Here is a 25,124-nt window from a genome sequence, read left to right on the forward strand (position 1 = left end):
TGTACTGTGATAAGCATACCGACACATGCACACACACACTATAATGCCTAGCTATGGACTAAGTCAACTAACTAAACCAATGATTAGGCTACAGAACAGCAGGAACAGGCACTAATACATACAGAGACAAACAGAAGGGGAGAAAGAGAGAGACAGCAGGGAGACAGAGAGGGAGAGAGAGAAAGCAAACAGAAGAAGAGAGCAAAAGGCTGAGAGAGAAAGGAAGAAAGCGGAAAGATGGAGAGAAAAGGTAAAGAGAGAGAGAGAGAGAGAGAGAGAGAGAGAGAGAGAGAGAGTTGAATAGGAGTGTGTGTGATACTCTTTCTCCCAGACTGCAGAGATGACTGCAGCAGGGAGAGAGGGACTGACACAGAATACCAATGGACCTATGGCTGCTCAATACACAATACAAAACACGCACACACACACACACACACACACACACCATGTCTGGCAGACAGACCAGTTGACCGACAGACACTCATAAAGGCTGTGAGACACAGACAGACTGAGACAGAAGAGCTGTGTACTTTAGGCGACAAGGGAAGCTCAGAGATACCGTAAATAGGCAACCAGGCAGACTGCAAAGCACAAACACACACACACACACACACACGCACATGCACACGCACACACAAACACACACACACACACACACACACACACACACACACACACACACACACACACACACACACACAGAGAACTAAAACCACCCAGGCAGCCACCCAGTCAGTCAGCCAGTAAGAAAATCCCTTCCCGGAGAGGCTGCCTCTTCCCCCTCATTCCCAGCTATACAGTAAATGTCAACCTCAATACTCTGATCCCCGCTGACTAGCCAGAGAGGATCCAAGTGGAGGGGTGGAGGAGAGGTGGATAAAACAAGAACAACACTAGGGCTCACATGGTTCGGGGTGGAGGTGTGGAGAAAAGAAAAATACTGCTGCCTCTGACTACACTGGGTTGTGGCTGGTGTGTTGAATGGCCATCAAGACGCAGGCGACAGATGGAGAAAAGGCTTTTTCTTGACTTTTTTTTAGTTGAATCATGCACAGGGGGTTGCAAAGGCACAAAGCCTTCCATGATGATTTGACAGAGTTGTAGAGGAATGAGTTGGCAGGCATAAGGAAATGTATAAGTATGGCTTTCCGGAAACAATAGAGGACCATAAATAGCACATGGAAATGGAGAAAAGTATATAAATAAGCAATATGATAGTAATAACAGAAGTATAACATTTTCAGTGTGAATGGTGTTATTTAACATAAATACAATTGCAGTATCTTAAGGACATCTCTATGCCTGACAAGTTGAGTGACCTTCGCCTTGGGGCATAATTTAATAAAATTTATTAATTCATTGTTTTTATCCAATTATTTAAATTCAGGGTCATGGGCGGCTGGAGCCTATTCCAGCATACTGGGTGGAAGGCAGGGAAACACTGGACAGTCCATCACAAGGCTAATAGGCACCTTTATGCTATTGGTGTATTCAAACGTATAGGCGCTGTTATGAAATAATGGATTAAACAATTCAGTAGCGCATTGTCGTGTGAAGAGGACACTGACCTGAATAACACAGTGAGGTGTGCCAACCTGACAGAACAAAGAGAGGTATGTCTAACATCAGTAACACAATGGATTCCTCACGTACATCTTGTTTTGTTGTTTTAAGGAACTTAGAATACTTGATCACTGATGCATACAGAAACTTAAAGCTGCACCAGGCAATATTTTTATGTAAAGATGCACCTGTCTTATCAGCCTAAATCAACACACAACAGAGGGATTCAACCCATTTGCCCAAATATAATTCTAGCGTTGAGTATGGACACTGGTGGGAAATCTTCTCCACGTACAGGACATGACGAATTGCTCCACCCAGAGAAAGCTGGACTCGCCAACGATGGTTCACCTGCTACCAAAAATAATGGATTGGTGCGACCAGGAGGAGATTCGCTGGTCTTGCTTACTGTAATAAAGCAAGCTTAAAATAAGATTTACATTTGAGGAGTTTCACTCCAAACATTGTGCTATTTGGATAAAAATACAGTATGTTTGTTGTACCTGTTTTACCTAATGTTCTTTGCTCGATATTTCTTAAATATTGACCACACTTGATCACATTATATCAGATAAAACCTTCAATAATAATCCATAACATATCTTTAACACCAGCAATGTAAGAGTAATGTTTTTAAAATGTTGTATATTTTGTTTGCTGTGAAGGAAGGTGTCGCATTGTCAGCAGGAATACAACTTGTGATAAATCTTTGACTTGGGCGTAGCGAGTGCATTTCCGCCGTCAGTTGTGAACCCTTTTGAGCAAAGTTAGCATTTTGACTTTCATCGCCTGCATCAAAGCTGAACAAGGGAACCGAAGATTAGAGGAGGAAATAAACTGAGGAAAAGGAGAAGAAAAATGATATGACACGATGATATGCAAGACACACTGTATCTCCTGCTCTGAGGACATGATCCAGTGTTGCTGCACAGTAAAGTGTCACAGTGAAGGCTCGTACATCACTTCCTCTGATGGCAGGAAGCCTGGTCTGTGGGCTTAGCTGTGAGTTTTTTAATGAGGAAACAGTTTATATCAGTTTTTAATAAATCCAGCATATTAACTTATATTTTGTGTGGTTGTTACACAAAGCAGTGGTTGTAAACTGCCTTCCCACATCGGTGTTCCATTAAATCACATGTGAATCAACTCCAAACAAAATTATTTCATTACTTAATTAAAATCTAATGAACACAGCCTCTGTTGCCACCCTTAAATTGAATTTGCTCGTTGACCAACATCTCATTAGGTTTTTCTGCCTCCTCTTCCTCTTAATGCATTATTGTAGCATCTGGGTCTTGCTCATGTGTACCGCAGCGTTAAAAATGCTGAGAACCACTGACAAGCATCGTGTTGCCTTACATTATATATTATATTGAATTTACATGAAAAATATATAAACTCCTGCCTTTCTGAGCGAGGCGTTTCTCACTTGTCTCAAAGTAAAACTAAGAAGTGGAAGTATAGTAGAGGAAATGGATTGAAGGAGAAGGAAAATTATATGAGTGACAGATTTCTACTTTCCAAGAATATAATGTGGCATTTCTTCAGAGGATAGAATGCATCATCCATCACTAGATATGACTGCAGCAAGCCCGGCCTATAGAAGAGTTGTATTGTATTGAAAGTGACAGGCCAGGTGATTTAAATGACGAATGCCAGCTTCATGTTAAGCATCACATTATCGCTATGGCGGCTATGGCGGCTATGGCTTATGCACACACATCTATAACAAGGCCTGTAAATGATGGAGAGGTCTGCAAGTGTGTGTATGGATTGTGGTGAAAGTGCAACGTGTGTGTGCATGTGTGTGTGCATGTGTGTGTAAGCTATGTGAGGGTGTGATTGTGTGCATGTAAAGTGTAATGTGTTTCATAGACTGGGAATGCATGTGCATAGCTTGAGTGTGTGTTTGTGTGTGTGTGTAGTGCAGTGTGAGTGCGAGTGTTTTCCATTTTGTGTGTTGGGCCTAGAATTGGCCTGTCAGTCAAAATAAAGTGGGGAGGAGTGGGAGACGACAGGTGTCGGGGAGTGGAGGAGAGAGGAACAGAGAGAGTGTGAAAGAGATGGATGAAAGAGTGAAGGAGAAGGGCAGAGGAGCAAGAGAGCAGGAGAAAGAAAGTGAAGTTTGGGAAGCCAGTGTACAACTTTTGTTACTTTCCCAATAGTAAAATGCTAATGGGAATACAGTACAGTACAAATGTGTGAGAGACCAGGTTTCAAGACCAAATTCCACTCTTTGAAGCAACCTGGACCGCTCTTCTTCTTAAAGCATTAAACTTACAAACAGCTTTGCCTGTGAACTAGTGCCCTCAACTCTACTCAACTAACCAATTTACCAACACATACTTTAAAAATACTCATACTTATTTTTATTTTTATTGTATGCATTTATTTATTTTATTTATTTTTGTATTATTACTCTTTGCTTTATTATTATTGTTTTTTTTTGTTTTCTTTCACTTGCTTTAAATTATATCTGCCTAATATTTGATGTTTGATCTTCATTTCTTAGACTGGCCAGTGCATATTGTAATCATTCATTTTGCATTGCCATTTTCCCTTTGCCAACCCAGACCACCTAGCTGACCGAACATCTGAATCTCAAGCACACAAGCACATGAACCAATGCACAGCTGCCATCACACTCATTAATAATCTTACCTGACATCTTACACACAGACACACACAAACACTACCCCCCCCCCCCCCTTTTTTTTGTATATATATATTTTATATTTCTTTTTTTCCTCCCCCTCATTGTTTATTTATTTATTTATTCATTCATTCACTCATTTACTTATTTCGTTACAACTAGCTAGTATTATTAGGCAAGGCAAGGCAAGTTTATTTATATAGCACATTTCAGCAACAAAGCAATTCAAAGTGCTTTACATAAAACATTAAAAGCATTGAGACAAAGTGAAAAAGATAAAATTCATATATTGCATTAAAAGAATCAAATCAAGTAAAATAGAAAGATAAAAGAACACAACAAACACAACAAATACTCCCACCTTTAGATGCACATTGTGAGTGAACCCATATGTTTTTCTTTAATTTACAGATCTCACTGCCCAAGGCAGACGAGAATCGTAGATTCTCCTCTTGGTCAAAAACCTCACCATCCACAGATGGATGAGAGTCATACAGGGTAAAGCTCTGTCCCCCCCACATATAGTGTTCACTCGTGCAAGTAAGCATTACCCGGACAAGACAATGAAAATTCGTACTTGCCCGTGTCAGCTCTGTTGGGATCCTGAACAGAAACAGTTAAAATGAGAATAAGACGGGTATAACATACAAGAATAAAAGTTACAGTGCAGTGTAAGAAGTTAATAATTATTTGATTTAATAAAAGGCAGCGGCAAACAGAAAAGTCTTCAGCCTTGATTTAAAAGAACTGAGAGTTGCAGCAGACCTGCAGTTTTCTGGGAGTTTGTTCCAGATATGTGGAGCATAAAAACTGAACGCTGCTTCTCCATGTTTAGTTTTGACTCTGGGGACAGAAAGCAGACCTGTCCTAGACGACCTGAGAGGTCTGGATGGTTCATAACGTAGCGGAAGATCAGAAATGTATTTTGGCCCTAAACCATTCAGTGCTTTATAAACCAACAGTAGCATTTTGAAATCAATTTTTTGACAGACAGGAAGCCAGTGTAAAGACCTCAGAACTGGAGTGATGTGATCCACTTTCTTGGTCTTAGTGAGGATTCGAGCAGCAGCGTTCTGAATCAGCTGCAGCTGTCTGATCGATTTTTTAGGGAGACCTGTAAAGACCCCGTTTACAGTAGTCGAGTCTACTGAAAATAAATGCATGGACAAGTTTTTCCAAATCTAAGTCATAGACATGAGACATAAGTCCTTTAATCCTTGATATATTCTTAAGGTGATGGTAGGCTGACTTAGTAATTGTCCTAACGTGGCTGTTGAAATTCAGGTCTGAGTCCATGACTACTCTACTACTAAGATTTCTGGCTTGGTTTGTGGTTTTTAACATTACAGATTGAAGCTGAGCACTGACTTTTAATCGTTCTTCCTTGGCTCCAAAAACAATTACTTCAGTTTTATCTTTGTTTAACTGAAGAAAATTCTGGCACATCCAATCATTGATTTGTTCAATGCACTTACTCAGCACTTGTATGGGATTATAGTCCCGTGGTGATATGGTTATGTAAATTTGTGTGTCATCTGCATAATTATGGTAACACATTTTGTTGTTTTCCATAATCTGAGCCATGGAAACATGTAGATGTTGAATAGAAGAGGCCCCAGAATGGAGCCTTGGGGAACTCCGCATGTCATTTTTGTCCGCTCAGATGTGTAATTACTTATAGACACAAAATAGTCCCTGCCCTTTAAGAAGGATTCAAACCAATTTAGTACTGTGCCAGAAAGTCCCACCCAGTTTTCCAATCAGTCTAGTAATATGTTGTGGTCGACCGTGTCGAATGCAGCACTGGGATCCAGTAATACTAAGACTGAAGTGGATGTCATTGAAGACCTTAACAAGGGCAGTCTCAGTGCTGTTAGCTATTACTTTTAGCTATTACTTTTCTTCTATTTTTTTCAAATTTATTTTATTTTGTTTTTATTACTTATTTTCTCTTGCCTCTTTCCCCTCCTTCACGGTACGGCGGGCGTCTCTGGCCCGTTCCCCGCCCTGCGTGGGGGGGGGGGCCACGGAGTATGAGTGTTGTAAGATGATAGGAGGGGAACTGGGGTCTCTCTGGGAAATATCCCCACATCATAGAAAAGGGGCAAATAAATAAATGTGTAAAATAATAACGACGATGACGATAATAATAATTATAATAATAAATAAATAAATACAAAATATATACAAAAACTAAAATACAGAAGGAAAAAAATAAATAAATAAAAAAATCTGACCAAGATGACCATAGAGCACAACATGGGTGACCGTGATGGGCATACTCCCTCCTAAGGGTCTGGGGGTTGCCTCGGATGGGTGCACCCATGAATGCTGGTCCCCTGACCTCTGTCCCCCTTGTCTTGCTTATTCCTCCGCTTGTGCTTCGGGCCGCCCGCCCTGTGGTCAGGGTTCGGGGCTGGGGAGGCCGGCGGTCACTGTATCTGGGGGCCCCCCGCTCCACCCCCCCCTGCATCCCCCCTACACACACACACACACACACACACACACACACACACATACACACATGCATATCCTGACACTCACTACCACTTTCACTAGCATATTTATACATAGGTAAACATAACATAAACACAACATACCAGCATACCTTTTATACTTTTGTAATCAGACCCCCCCCCCCCCCCAATTTCTGCCCAACCATTGTCTCTGTTTTTGTATGTTTTGTATACGTTTGTTTTGTTTATGTCTTTGACTTATTTGTACGGTTAACTGCACAATAACAAAATTAAAAAAAATAATAAATAAACCTAAACTAAACTAAACTAAAGGTCCAAAAATCAATGAGATGTGAAAAAGGTACGGACACTTCTGTCTGTCCTCACAAGCTTAATACCTTGTTTTATAGCTAGTAGTTAGGGCAAGAATTAAAGTTAAGATTGATAAAGAGTTTAGGCCTTTAGTGGTTAAAGTAATAATCAGCAATTCATATAAATGATTATATTCATAAATTTCAGTTTTGCTACTCTCTATCGGCAATTGATATCATACAATAGTGATTCAATCTATACCCAGTTCATGAAAGCTTTTACATTTGCTGTTCTAATCTCCTATGAGGGGGAAAATCCTCTGCTGCACAGTAAGTGATGCATTTTCCGTTTTCGTTTACATTTACAGCATTGAGAGAAAAACACCAAAACAATGACCGCTTATCACCAGAGGTGTCACCGAAATCAAGAAAAACACAAATCTTGCAGATTATCACTTTAAGGTTAGAGAATAAATGAAAGTCACTGGAATGTTATAGTTTGTGTGTGTGTGTAACTACCGTAAAACTTCAATTAATAGCCCGGGCTTTTGTTTGCTTCAAGCACTGAACTCAACCGGCCTATATTTAGGACAGGCGTCTATATGGGACAGGCCTTTAATTCCTTTCACACAAAACTCTTGCTCAGCTATACATAGGAAGCACTCCATATGCCGTGTGTATAGTGAGGAGAGGGAGAGAGAGAGAGAGAGAGAGAGAGAGAGAGAGAGAGAGAGAGAGAGAGAGAGCAAGAGAGCCCCGTATCAAAATACCGGTAGCCTACCTTAGAAAGGATGAAAGCCGAAAAAAGATCAACGGAGAAATGTCTTGCTGCTGCTTCTCCTGAGTTTTGTTCAGCAAATTTGACAACTGACAGCTTGAATTTCAGGTCGTAGCCTACTTTTTTCTCTGTGCCGCCATGGCAATCAACAAATGTGACTGACGTTTGAGTGTAAGTAAAAAAAAAAAAAACTGCTTCGTAGCGTCAATGGCAACCGGCCTTTATTTGTCAAAACGTTTAGCCACACCCGGCCAGTAAAAGGGACTCGGCGTTTAATTGGGACTCGGCTTTTAATTTAAGTTTTACGGTATCAGTTTTGTCAAAACACTTTTGACAGTACAAGAAGCAATATGTGCATCTAGGTAACCTTTCAGCGTTCACATGGTAACTACCATCTCTCTCTCTCTCCCTCTCTCTCTCTCTATCCTGATTTCTCTCTCCTCCACTGTTGTCCCTCTGACTCCACTTTGCTCTCCATCTCTCTCTCTTTCGGTGTCTCTCTGTCCTACAGCACAATACAAACCACTGACCACTTCATCAACAACTCCCAGAGCAAAGTGAGGACTGTCCACCCAAGTACATCTCAATCGCTCCCTCTCCTTGTTCCCTCAATCGCTTCCATTTCTCATCTTTCTCTCATGCACACACACTCACACACACATACACACACACACACACTTTCTCTCAATTGCTCCCACTTTTCCCTCTTTACACTCATCTTCTATCACTCATTTCCAGGGTTTGTTTTGGTGTGAAATTCTTCTCCCTGCTGCTCCTTCTCTCCTTAGATTTGCTCCCTAAAGGTCTTGTGGATGACGGCCATGAATATTTCACTAAACTGCATTCTCAGGTTATCAATAATAAAATGCCATATTCTTATAAATATTCTAAAAATATAGCTGGACTCTGCCCCCTCAGTGGTGCATTAAAAATTCATGCACACCTAGCAAACTGCTAAAGCTCCCACCATAGCACACTCATATAGGCATGGACGCTGGGACAAGGGATTTGTGCAGGTGTTTCCATCTCTCTCTTGATGCATGTGTGTGTGTGTGTGTGTGTGTGTGTGCATGTCCGTGTGTACATGTGTATTTCTAGCACATCCTCCGTTCCTGTCACACCTAGTGTACTGCAGAGTAGCAGTCCAGTTCAGTGCTAAAGCAAGGAAAGAGGCTTTTCTGTCAAACATCTGAATCACCACAGCTTAATGCAGCGCTACAGCACTCTAACATTACAGATAGTTAGAAAGACTGAAAACACACACACACAGACACACACACTACTCCCAGCCCACTCACATACTCTTACAAACACATACACACGTACTCAAACGCTCTCACTCTTACTCTCTCTCTCACACACACATACACCATATGCCTGCTGCACATACACACACTCAGTCGTTCTCTGTTTGTGTCTCTCCCACTCACACCGTCTCCCTCCCTCACCGTGGCGAGATGTCGCAGCCCTGCTGCATGAAGGCTCCCAGCGAGAACCAGAGGGAGTTGAAGATGCCGAACTCGTTGGGCGGCTGGTCGGTGGGGCCCTGCTCCGCCGCCCCCTCCTCTGGCTCCTCAGCATGCCACTCATAGGGGCTGAAACGACTCACCTGGGGGGGCAGAGGGAGGAACATTGAGTTTGCTTGATATGGTTTAGTTGTGTACACTAAAACATAATCATGCCTTTCATATAGGCTGCAATGATTAGCAGGACAGAAGGAGAAGAAACAAAGCAGCAGTTTGACAAAAAGCGAAAAGGCATCCAACATAGCCATGTATTTCAAATCTGACCCCACAATCAATCATGATAAAATTTGAACAAATTGACCACTGATAATTGGGAAATAGGCTAAGGGGGCTAGGGACAACATGTACTGTACATGTACAGTACATACATATATTGTGCATGTATCTACATACTGTAGATTATTGGTTCTGAAATATTTGTAGCCTTGGATCCAAATGAGAAATCTATTCTTTCATCCTGCAACACAAGCCTATGAAAACAAGAGTGCTGTTGTCCTGTGTTGAACCACCAGACGCAGGCCTGCGATCCAATTCAGGCGTTAACCTGCAGTTGAACAATCCCCAATACTCACCAAAAACAACACAACGCTGACTCCGATGTAGGCGAACACTATGCACATCCAGATCTCATAGGCCAGTGGGTCCAGGAAGGAGAAGACACCTGGTTTAGACTTCTGGGGCTTCTTGATCATAATGGAGATTCCCAGAGACATGAAGGGCTTGGAGAAGTCAATGACCTCCTCTCTCACCAGAGTGATGGTCAGCGGGGCCACCGCAATCTCCGCTTTCTGCAAAGAAGACGGCAGAATGCTATTAAATTGGACCGACTATAATCAAAAGGTATTAAGTGATGGTCAGCGGGGCCATGTCAGCGCTCTGTAGATGGAGATGGTCCGGGTATGAAGGATAGGAGAGAAGGAAAAGAGAAGCAGAGGGAGTGTTAAGTAATTAATTCATCAGGAGGAATTTAAAGCAAATAGGGAGAGAAAGAAAGGAGAAAAAAGGCAGGTAAGGGAAGAAGATAAAGAAAGAGAAGGGAAAGAGAGTGGACTGGGTGTTGCGGGTGATGGAAGGAAGAAGAAAAGAGAGAGAAAGAGAAAGTGGTAGAATGACAGAGAAGTAATTCATAGGCATGAGAGTGACGTTGCCAGAATATAAATCAGTCGGCAAGGTCTCTCTCACACACACACACACGCCGACGCAAACGTTCTGTGGAAGAGTCAAAAACATCATTCATTCAGCACTTTGAGAATGCGCGTTTGCATAGCTGTATGCGTCTAAACAATGTCTGCAGTCTTAACCCAGAAGGAAGCTACAATAACAGCATATCAAATAGCGAGTGTTCTTTCGCTGCAAGGAATGAATGAACTACAGTACAAAAGGAATAAACGGCGAAAAGAGACAGGAGGAAGTTAGAAGCACCGTGGAAAGAAAGCAGGCAAGGAGAGGGCAGAGGGAAATCCAAAACCAAGAGTTGAAGCAGAGTTTGCGAAAAAAGACGAAGGGAAGGAGGCAATGAATCACAGGGAGAGAGATAAAATGAACGAGAGACAGCCAGTGAGAGACAGAAGTACACAACATGAAGGTAAGAGAATGAAGGAAAGAACAACAGAAAAAGAGGCTGGGATGAACAGAGAGAATAAGGGAGACAGATTTAAAAGCAAGGGAGCAGAGTAGAGGACAAGGGACTGAAAGCTTACATATGTATTTTCTCTACTACGCTGTGGGTGGCAGGAGAGTCATCAGAGAAGGCCGGGAGTGTTTGGAATAAATCAGACCTGATTAGCCGGTGCAGTGGTTCTAGTGAGAATTGTGGAGGCTAATTAATATTGTCAGCGTTCTGCAGGAACCTCCTATCTCCGGTTTCACTCTTCCACAAAGTGACGACTGACACCGTCTCCCACATGGGAAGAAAACTGATGATACTGTGCGTCAGCTAAGGACACACAGGACTCAGGTAGGAGACAGACAGGACTGCTTATGGAGAAAGACATGAGTAAGTTTCAAAGTTTCACAGCTATTGCCTGAACAACTATTTTGGTGTTTGTTATTTAATGTACTGTAAATTCAAAATTGTTTGTGGTGCTACATTCTCTGCACAAGTTTCAGAATCCTACAGTTCATTACACCTGTTCAAGCCATTCAACACATTTTAAAGCTTCAAAAATGCATTTCCATATCCATATAATAAGCCAATTTTGTTTAATAGATGTATCTTTATCTGTATGACCATACCTGTTCATGTCCTTCCTCCCTGCTCCTCCTCCCTCCACCTCCCCATGTATCTACAGTATCCTCCCTGCCTTCTTCCGACTAACCATCTCTGTCTTCCTGCCTCTCTCTCTTGCTCCATCCCTCTCTTCCACTTCCCTTCTCACCCTCTAGTCCTCTGTCGTTATCCCTCCATCCCCCATCTATCTGTATGTATTATTCCATCTTGTAAAGTGCTGGGTAACTCTGTTTGGATAAGTGCTCTATAAAAACGCTCTATAAAAAAGCAAACCTGGACTCCAATCAAGTTGGAGAGACATGTCAAGGATGCTCAAAAGAATATGGACGCACTTTAGCTCAATTTGGAGTGTGGCTGCAAAGGGGTTGAATATATTTTGGACTCAAACCATTTCAGCTTTTCATTTTTAATTAATTTGTGTGTAGATCAGTGACAAAGAATCTAAATGTAATCCATTTTGAATTGAGGCTGTAACACCACAAAATTCAGAAAATGTCAAAGGGGGTTGAATACTTTCTGAAGGCTTTGCATATTATCATATATCCCATCCATCCTCACCCCATAGACAAGCTCTCCGACCATTCCGTTCCATATCTTTGTCTCTGGATCTCTGGCTCCGTATTTCCCGTCGGGTACGATGGAGATCTTGTATTTGATCCCGATGTGTTTGGCGATCTCCGAGGCCAGGTCCACGCAGTAGCCCTCATACTGGTCGTTGCCTTCGTACAGCTCCCAGTTCTTCTTCAGCATCACGTAGGGACCCTCCTACAAAATCCAGCAGAAAGGGGGAGAAAGACACAACTGTTTGGAAGAACCCGACAGCAGCGGTGATTAAAACAATAAAAGGAAATGAGAGCATTTTAAGAGGAGCCGGTATCATTTTTTTTTTTTTACAATGCACTGGAGGACAGCATATACAGAGAAAATTGATGCCGGTGAAAATTATTCCAATGAAAAAAATATAGGCTATATACATTTTTAAAAGGAGCTAGTATTACTTTTTACCGTACCCAGAGGGGCACGGCTCTGTGAAATACACCAGTGCAACAATGCAGACAGAATAATACAGAAAATATTTTTCCATGGCCAAAGTAAAAGGAAACTTGGAATAAAGCAGAGCATATGAAAACGATATTTTAACCAAAATGTTAGAATTTGAAAATATATGCACATCATTAAAAAAAGATATGATTTTTACAGTAGATAAGAGACAAACCTCTAGAATGACCTGGCACACTGAAAGTCATGCATGCATATGAAGATCTACAATTGTTTCATACAGTTCATACAAAGGCAAACGATAGACAAAACACGTATAAACACGTATACAACCCAACAGCCACAACAAACTTGATAGAAACTGTTACACAGTTTATAAAATGGGAAAGGAAAATATTGGAGCTGGTTTTCAAGAGGCCATTGTGTCGGTGGTGGATGTTTTATATCGTGTGTTTCTGACTCTGAGTGCCTCTTTTATACCTCCCTCTTTCTCTACACTCCTCCCCTGGGACCTGCACCTGACTCTATACAACACTAATGCTGAGAGGAGAGAAATGAACAGGAGTGGTAAAAAAATATATATATAGAGGGAGGGAGGGAAAAGCAGATGAAGAGCGCTCCTTCAGTAATGTATCATAAGAGGTGCAATGGTTTTTGGGCATACAGTTAGCAAAGATGAAAGCATAGAGATGGATTATTGTTGTCTAGGGAGAAGGTGGCTACATTATACTGGCAAGCACTAGGCAAGACACACAGACACACACACACAAGCATGCACACGGACACACATTCCCACACCTTGGGTACCCACAGAGAATAGAACCACACACACACACACACACACACACTCTCACAAACTTTTGAGTGACAGCACATCCATCAGGAGCAGTGAGTTATGGTATTATGCCTCAGGCTCCCCACCCTGTAATCCGACTGAAACCAAGCCTATTAAAATGCTATCAAACCCTTTTTAATCAAAGACTAATCTCATCTAATTAATCAAACAGGCTTTCATAATATCCAACACTCCGAAGCTGTGAAACGGTTTATGAAGATCATAAAATACAATAAAAAATGATAACAAATCAATTCTTCATTCAGGAAATTGATTCATATTGAAAACAAGTACAGTTTAATCAAAGAGGCTTTTACATTCACAAGCTAAGAAATGGGTTAAATGAGCGATAAAATAATGGCAACACACATTTGGTTGGAATCGACTGAACAATCTTCATTCCAGGAAATTGAATTACATTGAAGTCCAGTTCAAAAGCAGACAGGCCAGCAGTGGGACAGAAATATAACCAATAAGTGTTACAATGGACGTTACTGTATGAACAAACAGTATCATTGTACATAAATGAAGAAAGAAGAGGAAGTACGCTATATTTACACATCAAAGGTTGAGAAAAAAAAACAAATGTCCCACAAAAAATAACAGCATTACAGTAAATTACTTTTCTTGTAAACCCTAATAAGGACATCAGTGGAAGATTTGCCAAAACAAATTGCATTTATTCAAACACAAGACTATACAAATGAGAATTCAGTACTTAATTTATGCAGAACATCTTACCCAACACATAAATTTCAGAAGTGAAATAAAGAAACGATTTGATGCAAGAGAGACAACCACGAACGCTTTTATCATCATCACCATCATCTTCAGGCACAAAAACTTGTCCCATTGTGTTCATTGTCAGAGCATACAAAAACACATTTCTCCTAAAATCTCATTATCAGAGACATTAGCAGGCCCCAGGGCGCCCATTCGATTGACTCAACATGAATCACAGTGTTAATGAACAGCAAAACAAAGCCAAGAAAATTCCCTCTTAACAGGGCAACACTGCCATCAAGGCTGCTGTGGCAGAGACTAATACTAGAGGAAATGAAGAGGTGACTGAAATGCTAATTTCAGAATACCAGTGTCACTTAGAGTTATAACCTATTTACTACTGTCTACCTAATTTCCCCCAATCATTTTTCAGTGCATGCCATATGCAAGTAGATTTTTTTTGTACATTTACCCGTTTTTCATTGTTTTTTTTAAATAAAACTTTATGGTGTCACACCTAACGAAGTTAACTGCTGTCTTGACGAACAAAGATAAGATAAATAAGAAGACATGGATGTGACAATAAAGTTTGTAAGGCAACATGTTTTTAAGGGATTATTTCCTGACAGAGACTTTCATTTCTCCCTGTGGGCGTCAGGTGACTGACAGTAGCAGAGCAAAACGTAATGTGCACATTGATATGAAAACACTCAACCCAATGAAATAACAAAACAGAAACTTTGACAACACCAAATTAAGCCTTCATGTTTACTGTGATGGATTATCTAGCTCGGGAAATTTTCAAGTCTGTGGAAGTTGTTTTTCATACTGTACAAGAATGAATGATGATAATGAATTCTTAAGGAAAACAAGCCCTGATATCTCCAACTACATTGACTGTGTGCAGACACCACCAGGAATAATTTAAAGGCGGGGGGCAAGCTAAACGATTATCCTTCACCTTTAGAAAGATGGCATAAGTCACCTTTCAAATACGTTGACATATTGTGCATGTGATATATTTTGTGTGTGTGTAAACTAGAGGTCTTCACGGGTCCAAAATGACGGACCTGAACCCTAACGGACCCGGGAAATTCGTTCCGAGATCCGATTGGACCGGTTATTTTTAAAAATATATATATTCTGACCTGTTTTTGCCCGAGATATTACAGACCCGACCCGGTGCACGTCCGAGAGGAGAGAGACCCGAGACCCGAGACCCATGTCGGGAATGACCCGACAAACCCGGTAATTCAAATTGCTACTAAAAATGCCGTTCTACCGCTAAAAATGTTTATCATGTCGGATACAACATATGGTAGCCTAATAAAAGGAGATCAAAATAACAGAAAGACTTGCCAAGTTGTGTCGTTCTACAGTTTGTCCAGTAGATGACAGTGAGACTCCATAATGGAATCTAGCAGCTACGTAGTGACAAGTGACAAGGAAATTAAATTGTTTGTTAAATGGATGATTAAAACAATAGTTACAGTACATTGTTTCTATTGGTCAGTTTTGCGTTCCTGCGATGATAAATTGGTCGTAATATCATGTATGACTCTTCAAATGAGGAGATCCTAATGGTCAGCCTAATCATCACGCAAGTTACACAGCGCTTCCATGCGTTTCTCGTCTCGTCACGTGATCAGCGCTGATCACGGGTCTTCTCGGATCCACTCGGGTATTACACATAATGATAAACAGACCCGGGACCCGCGGTAATAGAATGGGACCCGATTGACCATAATAAAACGTGGGCCCGAACCCATACGGGTCCCGGGTCGGGTCTCGGATACTAGGGTCCGGGTAGACCCGTGAAGACCTCTAGTGTGAACTCCATATTTATTGACTTCTAAATATGTTTTATAGCTATTGTACGAAGCACCGTGGAAAGAAAGAAAGGTTTTATAGCTATTGTACGAATATACTAGCCATAAAACTCTATAATACTTTAACAACCCTTAAAAATAAGTCTGAGACGTCCAAAGATGGAAAAATATAAGAATTCTTTTAAAGGGGCTTAAAATGTTGCAGTACTGGGTAGACTGGTTTCTGTTCTGCTTCTTGAGGCGTGCGGCTGCAGTGAAATGCAAATGCAGGTACCTGGAGCCATGTAAACGGTTGCGACTGCACTTGGGCTGACACTGAAGTAAAGGGACTCCAGAGACTCTAGAGTGACTCTCGATCGCACTAGAGCTATGGAAACATTATGCTAATTTCCTACAGAGGGTTTCATCCATCTGTCCTGTCTAAGATCAGAACTATGGAATCTCATTGATAGCTGGTTTTGCCATAAATGGAAAATAAAGGTCTTAGTGCTACAGAAACATCAAACAAACTTATCTCATTTTCTTCCCCTCATTCATCCAGATGCAGGTCATAAGTTCATAATGTATTGAAATTTAAAAGGTGGTTTGTGGTGAAATATAATAGTTGTCAAGGCCTTCAACGATGGGTCAGAAGCCCAAATGGCTTCCCCACTTGTCAAAAACAGTTAAATGTTTTAATTAATGACTCTGGGTCCCAGACTGAGATAATGTCTTATCTGGGACCCTCCCTGGAAAAGTTTAAGAACCCTATTTTACCTCAATTTTCATCTACAGTCTATGGTTCTCAAGGGGAATCTGTCACATAATTTGTGTTAAAAGGAGGATGCAACCCCTTCACTTCCCTCCTCAATCAAATTACCTGCAGGTTTATCATATTAGAAGGTCAAGTGTTTGAAATCAGAACAGGCTAGTTTGTTGAGTGTTAATTCAGTATGATGTAGGCAAGGACTACACACACACACACACACACACACACACACACACACACACACACCAGTGGGAACTCTGCCAACAGTGGCATTGCTTCAATTTTAAGCCTCCTTAAGGCTTGTTATCAGTATGCCCCAGACTCCTTTGTCGCAGTGTGAGTGTGGTAATGCCAACGCTGTGTGTGTGTATTTGCGTGTGTACCGAGTGTTAGTGCATGTAACTACAGCTGGGAAGAAAGCGTCATGTTTGGGTGTTGCTTAATGTGGCATCATGAGTCATACGAGGACATGGCAAGAAAGGGAGGGAGGAGATGAGGTGGAGAGGGGGAGGTGTAGGAGAGAGGGAGTGAGAGAGAGAGAGAGAGAGAGAGAGAGAGAGAGAGGAAAAGAGAGAGAAACAGGGAGAGAGAGAGAGAGGACAGATGACGAGGGGAGAAAGAAGGAGAGAGGGAGGAAATGGGAGCAGAGATACTGAGGAGGGGAAGACATGGGAATGAGAAGGGGGGAGGAAAGGAGGGAGGGAGGGAGTGAAGGATGAACGGAGCGGAGAGTGTGAGGCGAACGGGCCGTATGGAACTACTGAGGAGAAAGATGAGAAAGCAGATCAGAATACAAAGAGACATAGCTACAGGGAAAAAGACGACAGATAGAAACAGAGGGAGAGAGAAAGTGTGAAAGAGAGATAAAGAGAAGGAGGGAGTGAGGGACAGAGTGAGAAAAGGAGAGAAAGAGAGAGACAGAAAAAGAGAGAGAGGACAGAAAAGACAGACATAAAGAGGAAGAATGGGTGGGCGAAAGAGGGAGAACAGCTTTGTAGAGGCAAATGGTTGAGGCTGATAAGACATGAAACACTTCGCGCTGGCGTCAAAAAGACAGACAGGACTTGCTATAGAAGCCAGTAAGGCAGCCAGCAAAACAGTCAGGCACCCAACTGGCCAGTCACCTAACTGCTCAGTCATTCATTCAGTCTGCCAGCCAGACAGTTTAACACTCAGAAAGCCAGACAGTTAGTCAACCAAGCAGTTAGCCAACCATTCAGACATTTAGTCAGCCTGCGAGCCAGCCGTTCAGACAGCCAGACTGCCAAGCCCGGTGTCAACCAACAGTCAGTCAACCAGTCACTTACCCAGTCTGTTAGTCACCTTGTCAGCTGGTCAGTCACCAAATGAACCTGCTATTCAGCAAGCTTTTCACCCAGTCAGTCAGGAAGCCAGCCTGCCAGGAAGCAAGACAGTCGGCAAGTTTAGTCAGTCAAACAGCTAGCTAACCAGCCAGCCAAAAACATGCTAGGTAGCCAGTCTAGTGGAGCAGTCATCCAGGCAGTAACCCATTCACCAGCCACTTAGTCAGTCAGTCAGTCAGTCAGCCACTCAGTCAGTTGGCAAGCACTGTTACAGTAATCACTGTCTTGCTTGCCGCTGCTTTACTGAGTTCAAGGTTAGCATCTGGACAAATACTTCAATCAAAAATACATCCAAGGACAGATTACATTGAAGCACGTGTGGATGATTTTCAGGGCGGCAGCTTGGTCAGTGTGTGTGTGTGTGTGTGTGTGTGTCGGTGTATATATCACTATGCGTTTGTCAGTTAGACTGATAACGTTATAATGTCACTGTGTCAGTGTATGTGGGATGTGAGTGATGTCTGGTTGGTTGTGGTGAGTGTGTGTGCGTGTGTGTGTTGTGTAAGTTAGTGTCAGTGTGTCTGTGTGTGGTTGAGATATATGACAGTTTGTAAAGGGCAAATGTAGGTTGGGGTTTGTATTTTCTGTGTGTGTCTGTGTGTGTGTGTGTGTGTGTGTGAGAAGGGCTCTTATCTCAACATGTTTCCTTAAAGCCAAATCCTTCCAAGACATAAATCAACAAAAGTGATCAAAATAACAAAATAAAAGTGAATAAAGCACATTCTGATTCTCTTGGACATCGTCACAACCACATGCATGCATTTGGGTTTCAACCCAGTTCTGCAGATCACTGTCCTTGAGTTAAAGCTGTATTTTTCATGAGGATTGTTCCTTTGGGGGTCAGGTAGCGTACTATCATGCCTTAAGTGTTAAGGTTAAAACAGGTTAAAAAATACAAATTGCTTCACAACCAATGCAAAAAAAAATGAAACCCCTGAAAAAAAGGTTACAATGCTAGTGTGAAAATAACATCATAGGCAAGACGAAACATCTATGACAGTGACTACTCCATTTCAAATTCAAATTTCCTCAGCTTTCCAAATCTTCTCCGAGGTCTCTTCTGCATCAGACAAATCCCCTTAGTGTTGAACATCCAAAATTGAAACAATATGCAAAAATTCTTCAGCTTGCCCTTCAATCCTGGTGTATAGCTTCAGCAATCCTCTCAGAGGGACTGAAGTAGAGGAAAGTTGACCGAGTAGGCATGACCGAGTAGATTTACAGAGTGACAGAGCAGAAAGATGAAGATGGAGGGAGAGAGATATCGAAGGATGAGGGTTCTAAAATGCAGGAAAAGGCTCGTCCATGTGTTTATGTGCTTATTCTCCCTCGCTCTCTCTTGAAAAATATGAATATATGGCAAAGTATATATAAAAAAGGTGAATTTTGGTGAGGTGAATTTTCCTCCAGGTGCTCCATAAAGAAGGTGATAATGATTGAGGACTCCTCGGTATTGGAAGGGGTAAAAAAACAATCTGGATTAACAGGACCTCATCCATCTCTGTCTTTTGTCATGAGAGGAAGAGCAAGGCATCCCAGTGGTCAGTGGGCTCATGGTTTTGAATCCGCATGTCATCCCTTCACTCACATGCTCCCATCGTTGCTGTTTTACTCCACAGTATACCAGCTCTAAGCGAAGCAGCAATACCACAAAAATAACCTTTAAAATAAAAAAATCCACAAAGACGATTTTTAAAAACAAACAAAAAAATCCCATAAAACCAAGACATCATGACAAACCAAAAACAAAGCACACTGAGTCTATATACAGAGCCTTAGAGACAATCAGTCTGTCAGTCTGTGCTTCTTTCCCGAGGGCCTGCGACTCAGCTTAGTCTGTCTGTGTTTCTGTCTGTGAGACGAGGCGTCAGTGTCGCAGCAGAGGCTTCCTCATCATCAGAGGCTGCAAAGAGGAGGAGGTGGCTGAGCTAACGTTAGCCAAGGCCCACTGAGGTCAGCATCCACAGAGAAAGATGCAGGGAGGGGTGGAGACGAGGGAGATAGGAGGGGGGGGGGGCAGAAGGAGGGAGACAGCCAGACAGACAGAAAGAGTGATGGAGGATACAGAGACAGAGAGAAAGAGAGAGAGGGAAAATAGTGGCATTGATTGGAAAGAGACAGACGTCAAAAAGACAGGGATGGGGAGAAATTGGGAAGGAACACACATCGAAAAAACACAAACAGTAACAAATGCCAAACTCTTTTACAACCACACTTGATGAATAATATTAAAGACACAAGCCAAACAGCCATATGGACAGCAACAGATTGCAACATATGATAATAACAGTGCATTAACATAATGTGAGAATAATCAAAATAAAATTGTGTTTAGTCATTTGATTGAGTTGATGTATTTGTATTGGTGTGCTTTGCCTATTTTCGGGCTGGGCTGCAGGCACAGCACCATACACTGCTCTGGGGTTTAACATTCTGTCACTTTAACATTTTGAAGTGTGGCGTGGCCAGAAGGGCCCAGCCATCACTAGGGACATCTAGTCTTGTTAAATGTATTTTTCCAAATTCTCCCCTGCCACATGTGTGGTCCTTCCCCTCTCTCTGTGCAGATCTTATCTGTTACTACCAGTCCTGGCCACTAGAGGCACTGTAGACCTTCACTGTACCACCATGGAAACATTTCTTTTAAGAATGGTTTATCGCCCGTTTTCCCCCTTTCATTTTGTTCATAGTGTAAATACTATGGAGCATATGATAACAGAGAATTTAGTCATAATTAGGACTATGCTGGATGAAGCAATGTGAAACAAATACCAAATTGCCCAAACTCAAGCATCTGTGGCTCATTTTATCTCTGAGTTGAAATGACTCTTTTGGGTTGCTTTCACTTGCATCACTTTGCATGCCCAATTGAATTAGACTGATTGCATTTACAGGATGGGCATGGCCACCATAAAAAGGCTGCAGATGGGCGAAGTGAAACCAAATGTAAGCAAAGGATATGAACAAATCCACTGATTACCCCTCTTTATTCTTGTTTGTACTATGAGGAGGAATATTAAAACTGGCTGCAGACCGGTGTCTATGTGAAAGCCATTAAAAGAGAGTGGAGTGAGGTCACTCCTAAACGTTGATCTGGGGTGAGTTTTAGATTTCCTACACTAATGGGTCATTAGTGTAATCTCCCAGCTGGACTACTGCCACTCCCTCCTGGCTGGGCTCTCTCTGCTCTTCAGCCCCTACAGCTCATCCAAAATGCTTCAGCCTGCCTTGTCTTCAGCCTCATGCTGCCCCACTCTCTGCACTCCCTCCACTGGCTCCCTGAGGCTGCATGTATCCTGCAAGGCCACTGAGGGAGATGCGCCCAAACCTCCAGGCCATGGCTCAGCCCTAAGCTCCAGCCTGTGACTTGCACTCTGACTGGGTGCTAGCCCAGCCACGCCTGCGGCACACTGGCCACTGCTCCACCAAGTCCTGTGTCTAATCCACCCTGGCACCTTAAAGTCCCCATGAAATGAACTTCCATTGCGTTTACTTCCTGGAAAACAGAATATCTTCACTTGCTGTAAATGCATGGGATAATAATCTCTGCCAAGTACCTACAAATATAAATGTCAATATGATATGTTGCTTTCACTTGCACTGATTTGCATCTGACACCTAATATGACACTATAATATAAGGATTATTGCATATTAAGAGGGATGTGAAAAAGCCTCTACTCAATATAGATGGAATAGATTGGAGCAGGCCAATCAGGTGAGAGCAAAGTTTTGGTGAAATTAGGTTTTGGGGATGGCAAAGCTGATTCCTTGTCAGTGTTGAAGAGCAACTTCACCCAAAATCCCACCCAGCACCCACACTATGAAGAAGGGGAAGGAGCCAGAGGGTACATTACCATGATGGTCGTCACAACTACCGTCCTGTTCTCCATTGCTGAACTGTCATTGGACAGAGAATTTTCATTCTGGACCAAAACCAGTTTATCAATGTCGTTCCAGTAGCCAATCTGAGGAGAGAGAGAGAGAGAGAGAGAGAGAGAGAGAGGGAGAGAGATATGGTGGACAGTGAGTGATATGAGGAAAAATGAGGGAGAGAGAGAGAATATGTAAGATGGGGAGAAAGAAATGGAGGGTGAAAGAATGAGTCAACAGAAGCAGCTCACTCCAGCAAATTTCCCATTGGAACCGTAGAAGATATTGAGAGATATTGAGTTGGCACCTAGAACTTTCATTAAACATACATCGCTGTCCAAGGAACACTTGAGAAGCTGGAACACGGTGTTATTTTTTTATTACAGGTGTTATGTGTGTGTTTTTTTACTGTAATTAACAGGCTACAGTACGTCAATGTCTAATCAATGGTGACAACACATTCGGTGTCCTGCAATAACCTTGTAGCTGCAAAGAGTCACATTTACAGAAACGGATGAAAAGCTGGTTGATTTTTCTCCACAAACAGCTGTTTTTCTAGCCTTTTACAGTGCTTATTCACTGTAGCCGGATCCCAAATGTGTGAAACACTCAATGTGGGAGACAACGTCAGATGTCAGTTACTATACAGCAGCCCTGATGATCTACTTTGCGCTCTCATTTCTGACAAATTTCAGGTTGTATTTGCCACAGAAACAACTGAATTCATTTGACTGATATGTGTGCAATATGTTTAGCCTCACATACAGTATTGTTACTATTTATTAAAAGTTGTCATGACAGCCTACCTTGCGTGGTCCATTGCTCTTCAGTTCAAACACATCCATGGTATAGTTGACTCTCCGACCATAGTGGTCAAACTGGATGTTACCAGTCAGGCCCTGAATGCGCACCTGGATTTACAATGAAGAAGAAGAAGAAGAAGAAGAAGTAGAAGACGAAGAAGAAGACGAAGAAGAAGAAGAAGAAGAAAGCACTTTTCATTCAAATGCAGTATGAAGTGATCTTTACAATAAGATAGTTTAGATAACATCAGCTACTATAATTCAAGCCTCGTATCTATGAGAGTTTCCTCACTGAGGAATATGGAACAATTAATTACTTCCATAATGTTCAGCAAAACACTGCTTACTGGTGGGAATTCTATTATGCTTTGCTGAATTAAATGGTAATCTTCTAGTGTGTTGTGGTATGTTGTGGTGTGGTGTGTGTGTGCGCGCGTGTGTGTGTATGTGTGTGTGTCTGCTGCTCTCTTGTGGGGTCTACATAAATGTCCCAATAAGGATTTAAAACACTGAAAACTGGGAAGCGTTTTCTCGACCATATTCTGGTAAAAGGTAAGGTATTTTTTCAATGCTAGGTGTGTGAGTGTGTATGTGTGTAGGATCTGTCTGAGAGTTTGTGAGTCTGTTTGTGAGTCTCTCTCTAACCTGTTTGAGTGTGCGCTCCATGTCTATCCCTTGGTTCCAGGGAGCAGCCGGGTTGGCCAGGCAGTCGCCGGCGTTGCCACGGCGACTGATATCAATCTTCTGACGGCGAAGGTTGCGGAAGGCCTCAGCCATCACTAGCACGCCATCATACGTTAGAGCGGAGGTATACTGATGGAGGGAGGATAGAAAGAGAGAGGGGGCCAGAGAGAAATTTGAGAGAATTTTAACTTCATGTTCTTTTTGTATGTATTTTTTTGCAAAAACCTGAAAAAGAGAGAGGGAATGAAATACTTCTCCCTTGTCATTCCCATTATACGACAGGGTCAATGTTAATCTACTACAATGGTTTTGCATGATCAACTGGGCTGTGGTGAATAATGTAGTTTAAAATGCCATTCCACAATCTCCCATAAATGCTTTTTGGGATCATGTGGTTAGGGGCAGTGGCATCCCACAGCCTGAGTGCAATAGTATAAACCTGGGTCACCAACATAACAAGCAACCAACAGTGAGTAGAGGGTCAGCAGCACAGTGCCTTGACACAGATGTAACCAATATTCCTGTGTCTCTAGAAGGATCAAGTATGATGGAGAAGTGCTACTTGAAGCAATAAGAGCAAGGGAGACAAAGTAGAAACATTTTCCTTCCTCCATGTTTTATTTTATTTTTGTATTTTTTTAACAAAACATTGCTACAATCAAGAAAGAAATGCATTATGGGATGAAGGTGATGACTCATAATTATTATAATGATTACAATATGGCTAGTACTCTTACACTTGAGGTCTTTAGCTATGAGTCATGAGTCAAATCGGGTTGTAGGCCTACTTTTGATGGATCTCCATATGAAAAAAGTGTGAAAAAAGTATGTTTTAATGAGACCATTTCCATTGAAACAGTTAAAGTCAGCGCTTCCACATGAGTGATTCAGCTCACTCATTTCAATACTGGAAGCATGTAGACATTGTACGTATTATCAGAAAACACCTGAATCATCTTTTTAAGGACGGCAGTTCTAACAAAAATCATCTAAAAACATGCTTTTCTGTGCTTTACACATACAAAGCTTGTTATATGTAGGTCAAGATAACATTGCAGGAATGTATTAGATCTGCTTTTAAAATCAGAACCACTTTAATTGCTCAAAGAAGAGCCGTTTTGCTGCATCAAGCCTCAAAATGTCTCAACACCGTATGAACCGACCGAACCAGTATGCAAACATGCTGATCAGTGCCACAGTCTATCTCACGGTGCTTTGACTTTTATTTGACTGCCACTGTACACCAGTGTGCATCAATCAACAACATTGTAAATGTAGCATCACTGTAAATGTGCCACTTTTAGACAGCCTCTTAGTTTTCAACTACAGTCTCTGGGCAGGGTGTTAAAGCTATTAAAATGACATTAAAACCTGTTTAAATCATTCGGTAAACCCATCCATTTTCATCTTTTACGTAAATCCACTTCTGTGAGTAAAACCCCCTGGATTAAATTTAGAAATGTGGTTTCATAGGGTTTCATTCCAAAACAGGATGTATCCCTTTTGAAGAAAAATAAAAAAAAAGGTGGGTTAGTTGGATTCTGCACATAGAAGACATTGACAAGAGAAAAACGTGTAAAATTTAATGGGATTTAAGAGACCCTTGAGACATGAAAGAGAGCGAGAAAGACAGAAAGCAAAAGAGATAGATAGATAGATAGATAGATAGATAAATAGAGAGATAGATAGATAGATAGATAGATAGATAGATAGATATGTGCATGATGCAGAAAGAGCATGAGAGGATGTC

At 41.8% G+C, this 25,124-nt stretch overlaps 1 protein-coding gene across 1 annotated transcript in view; it reads right to left on the reverse strand.

Moving 5' to 3' along the window:
* gria4a (glutamate receptor, ionotropic, AMPA 4a) overlaps nt 1-25,124 on the reverse strand; it is a gene marked incomplete at its 5' end in the record, with an annotated part of 65,740 nt that overhangs the window by 26,941 nt on the left and 13,675 nt on the right. The window contains 6 exons of the mRNA XM_071515889.1: nt 9,210-9,370; nt 9,860-10,075; nt 12,076-12,282; nt 21,872-21,982; nt 22,694-22,798; nt 23,336-23,503. Of these exons, the coding sequence (XP_071371990.1) occupies nt 9,210-9,370; nt 9,860-10,075; nt 12,076-12,282; nt 21,872-21,982; nt 22,694-22,798; nt 23,336-23,503 (968 nt within the window). The remainder of the gene's footprint in view (nt 1-9,209; nt 9,371-9,859; nt 10,076-12,075; nt 12,283-21,871; nt 21,983-22,693; nt 22,799-23,335; nt 23,504-25,124) is intronic.

This window comes from Centroberyx affinis, unplaced genomic scaffold (assembly GCF_046629955.1).
Source record: "Centroberyx affinis isolate AG114_WGS23_722 - 3 ecotype Tasmania unplaced genomic scaffold, CSIRO-AGI_Caff_v1 ptg000376l_1, whole genome shotgun sequence".
Lineage (NCBI taxonomy): Eukaryota > Metazoa > Chordata > Actinopteri > Beryciformes > Berycidae > Centroberyx > Centroberyx affinis.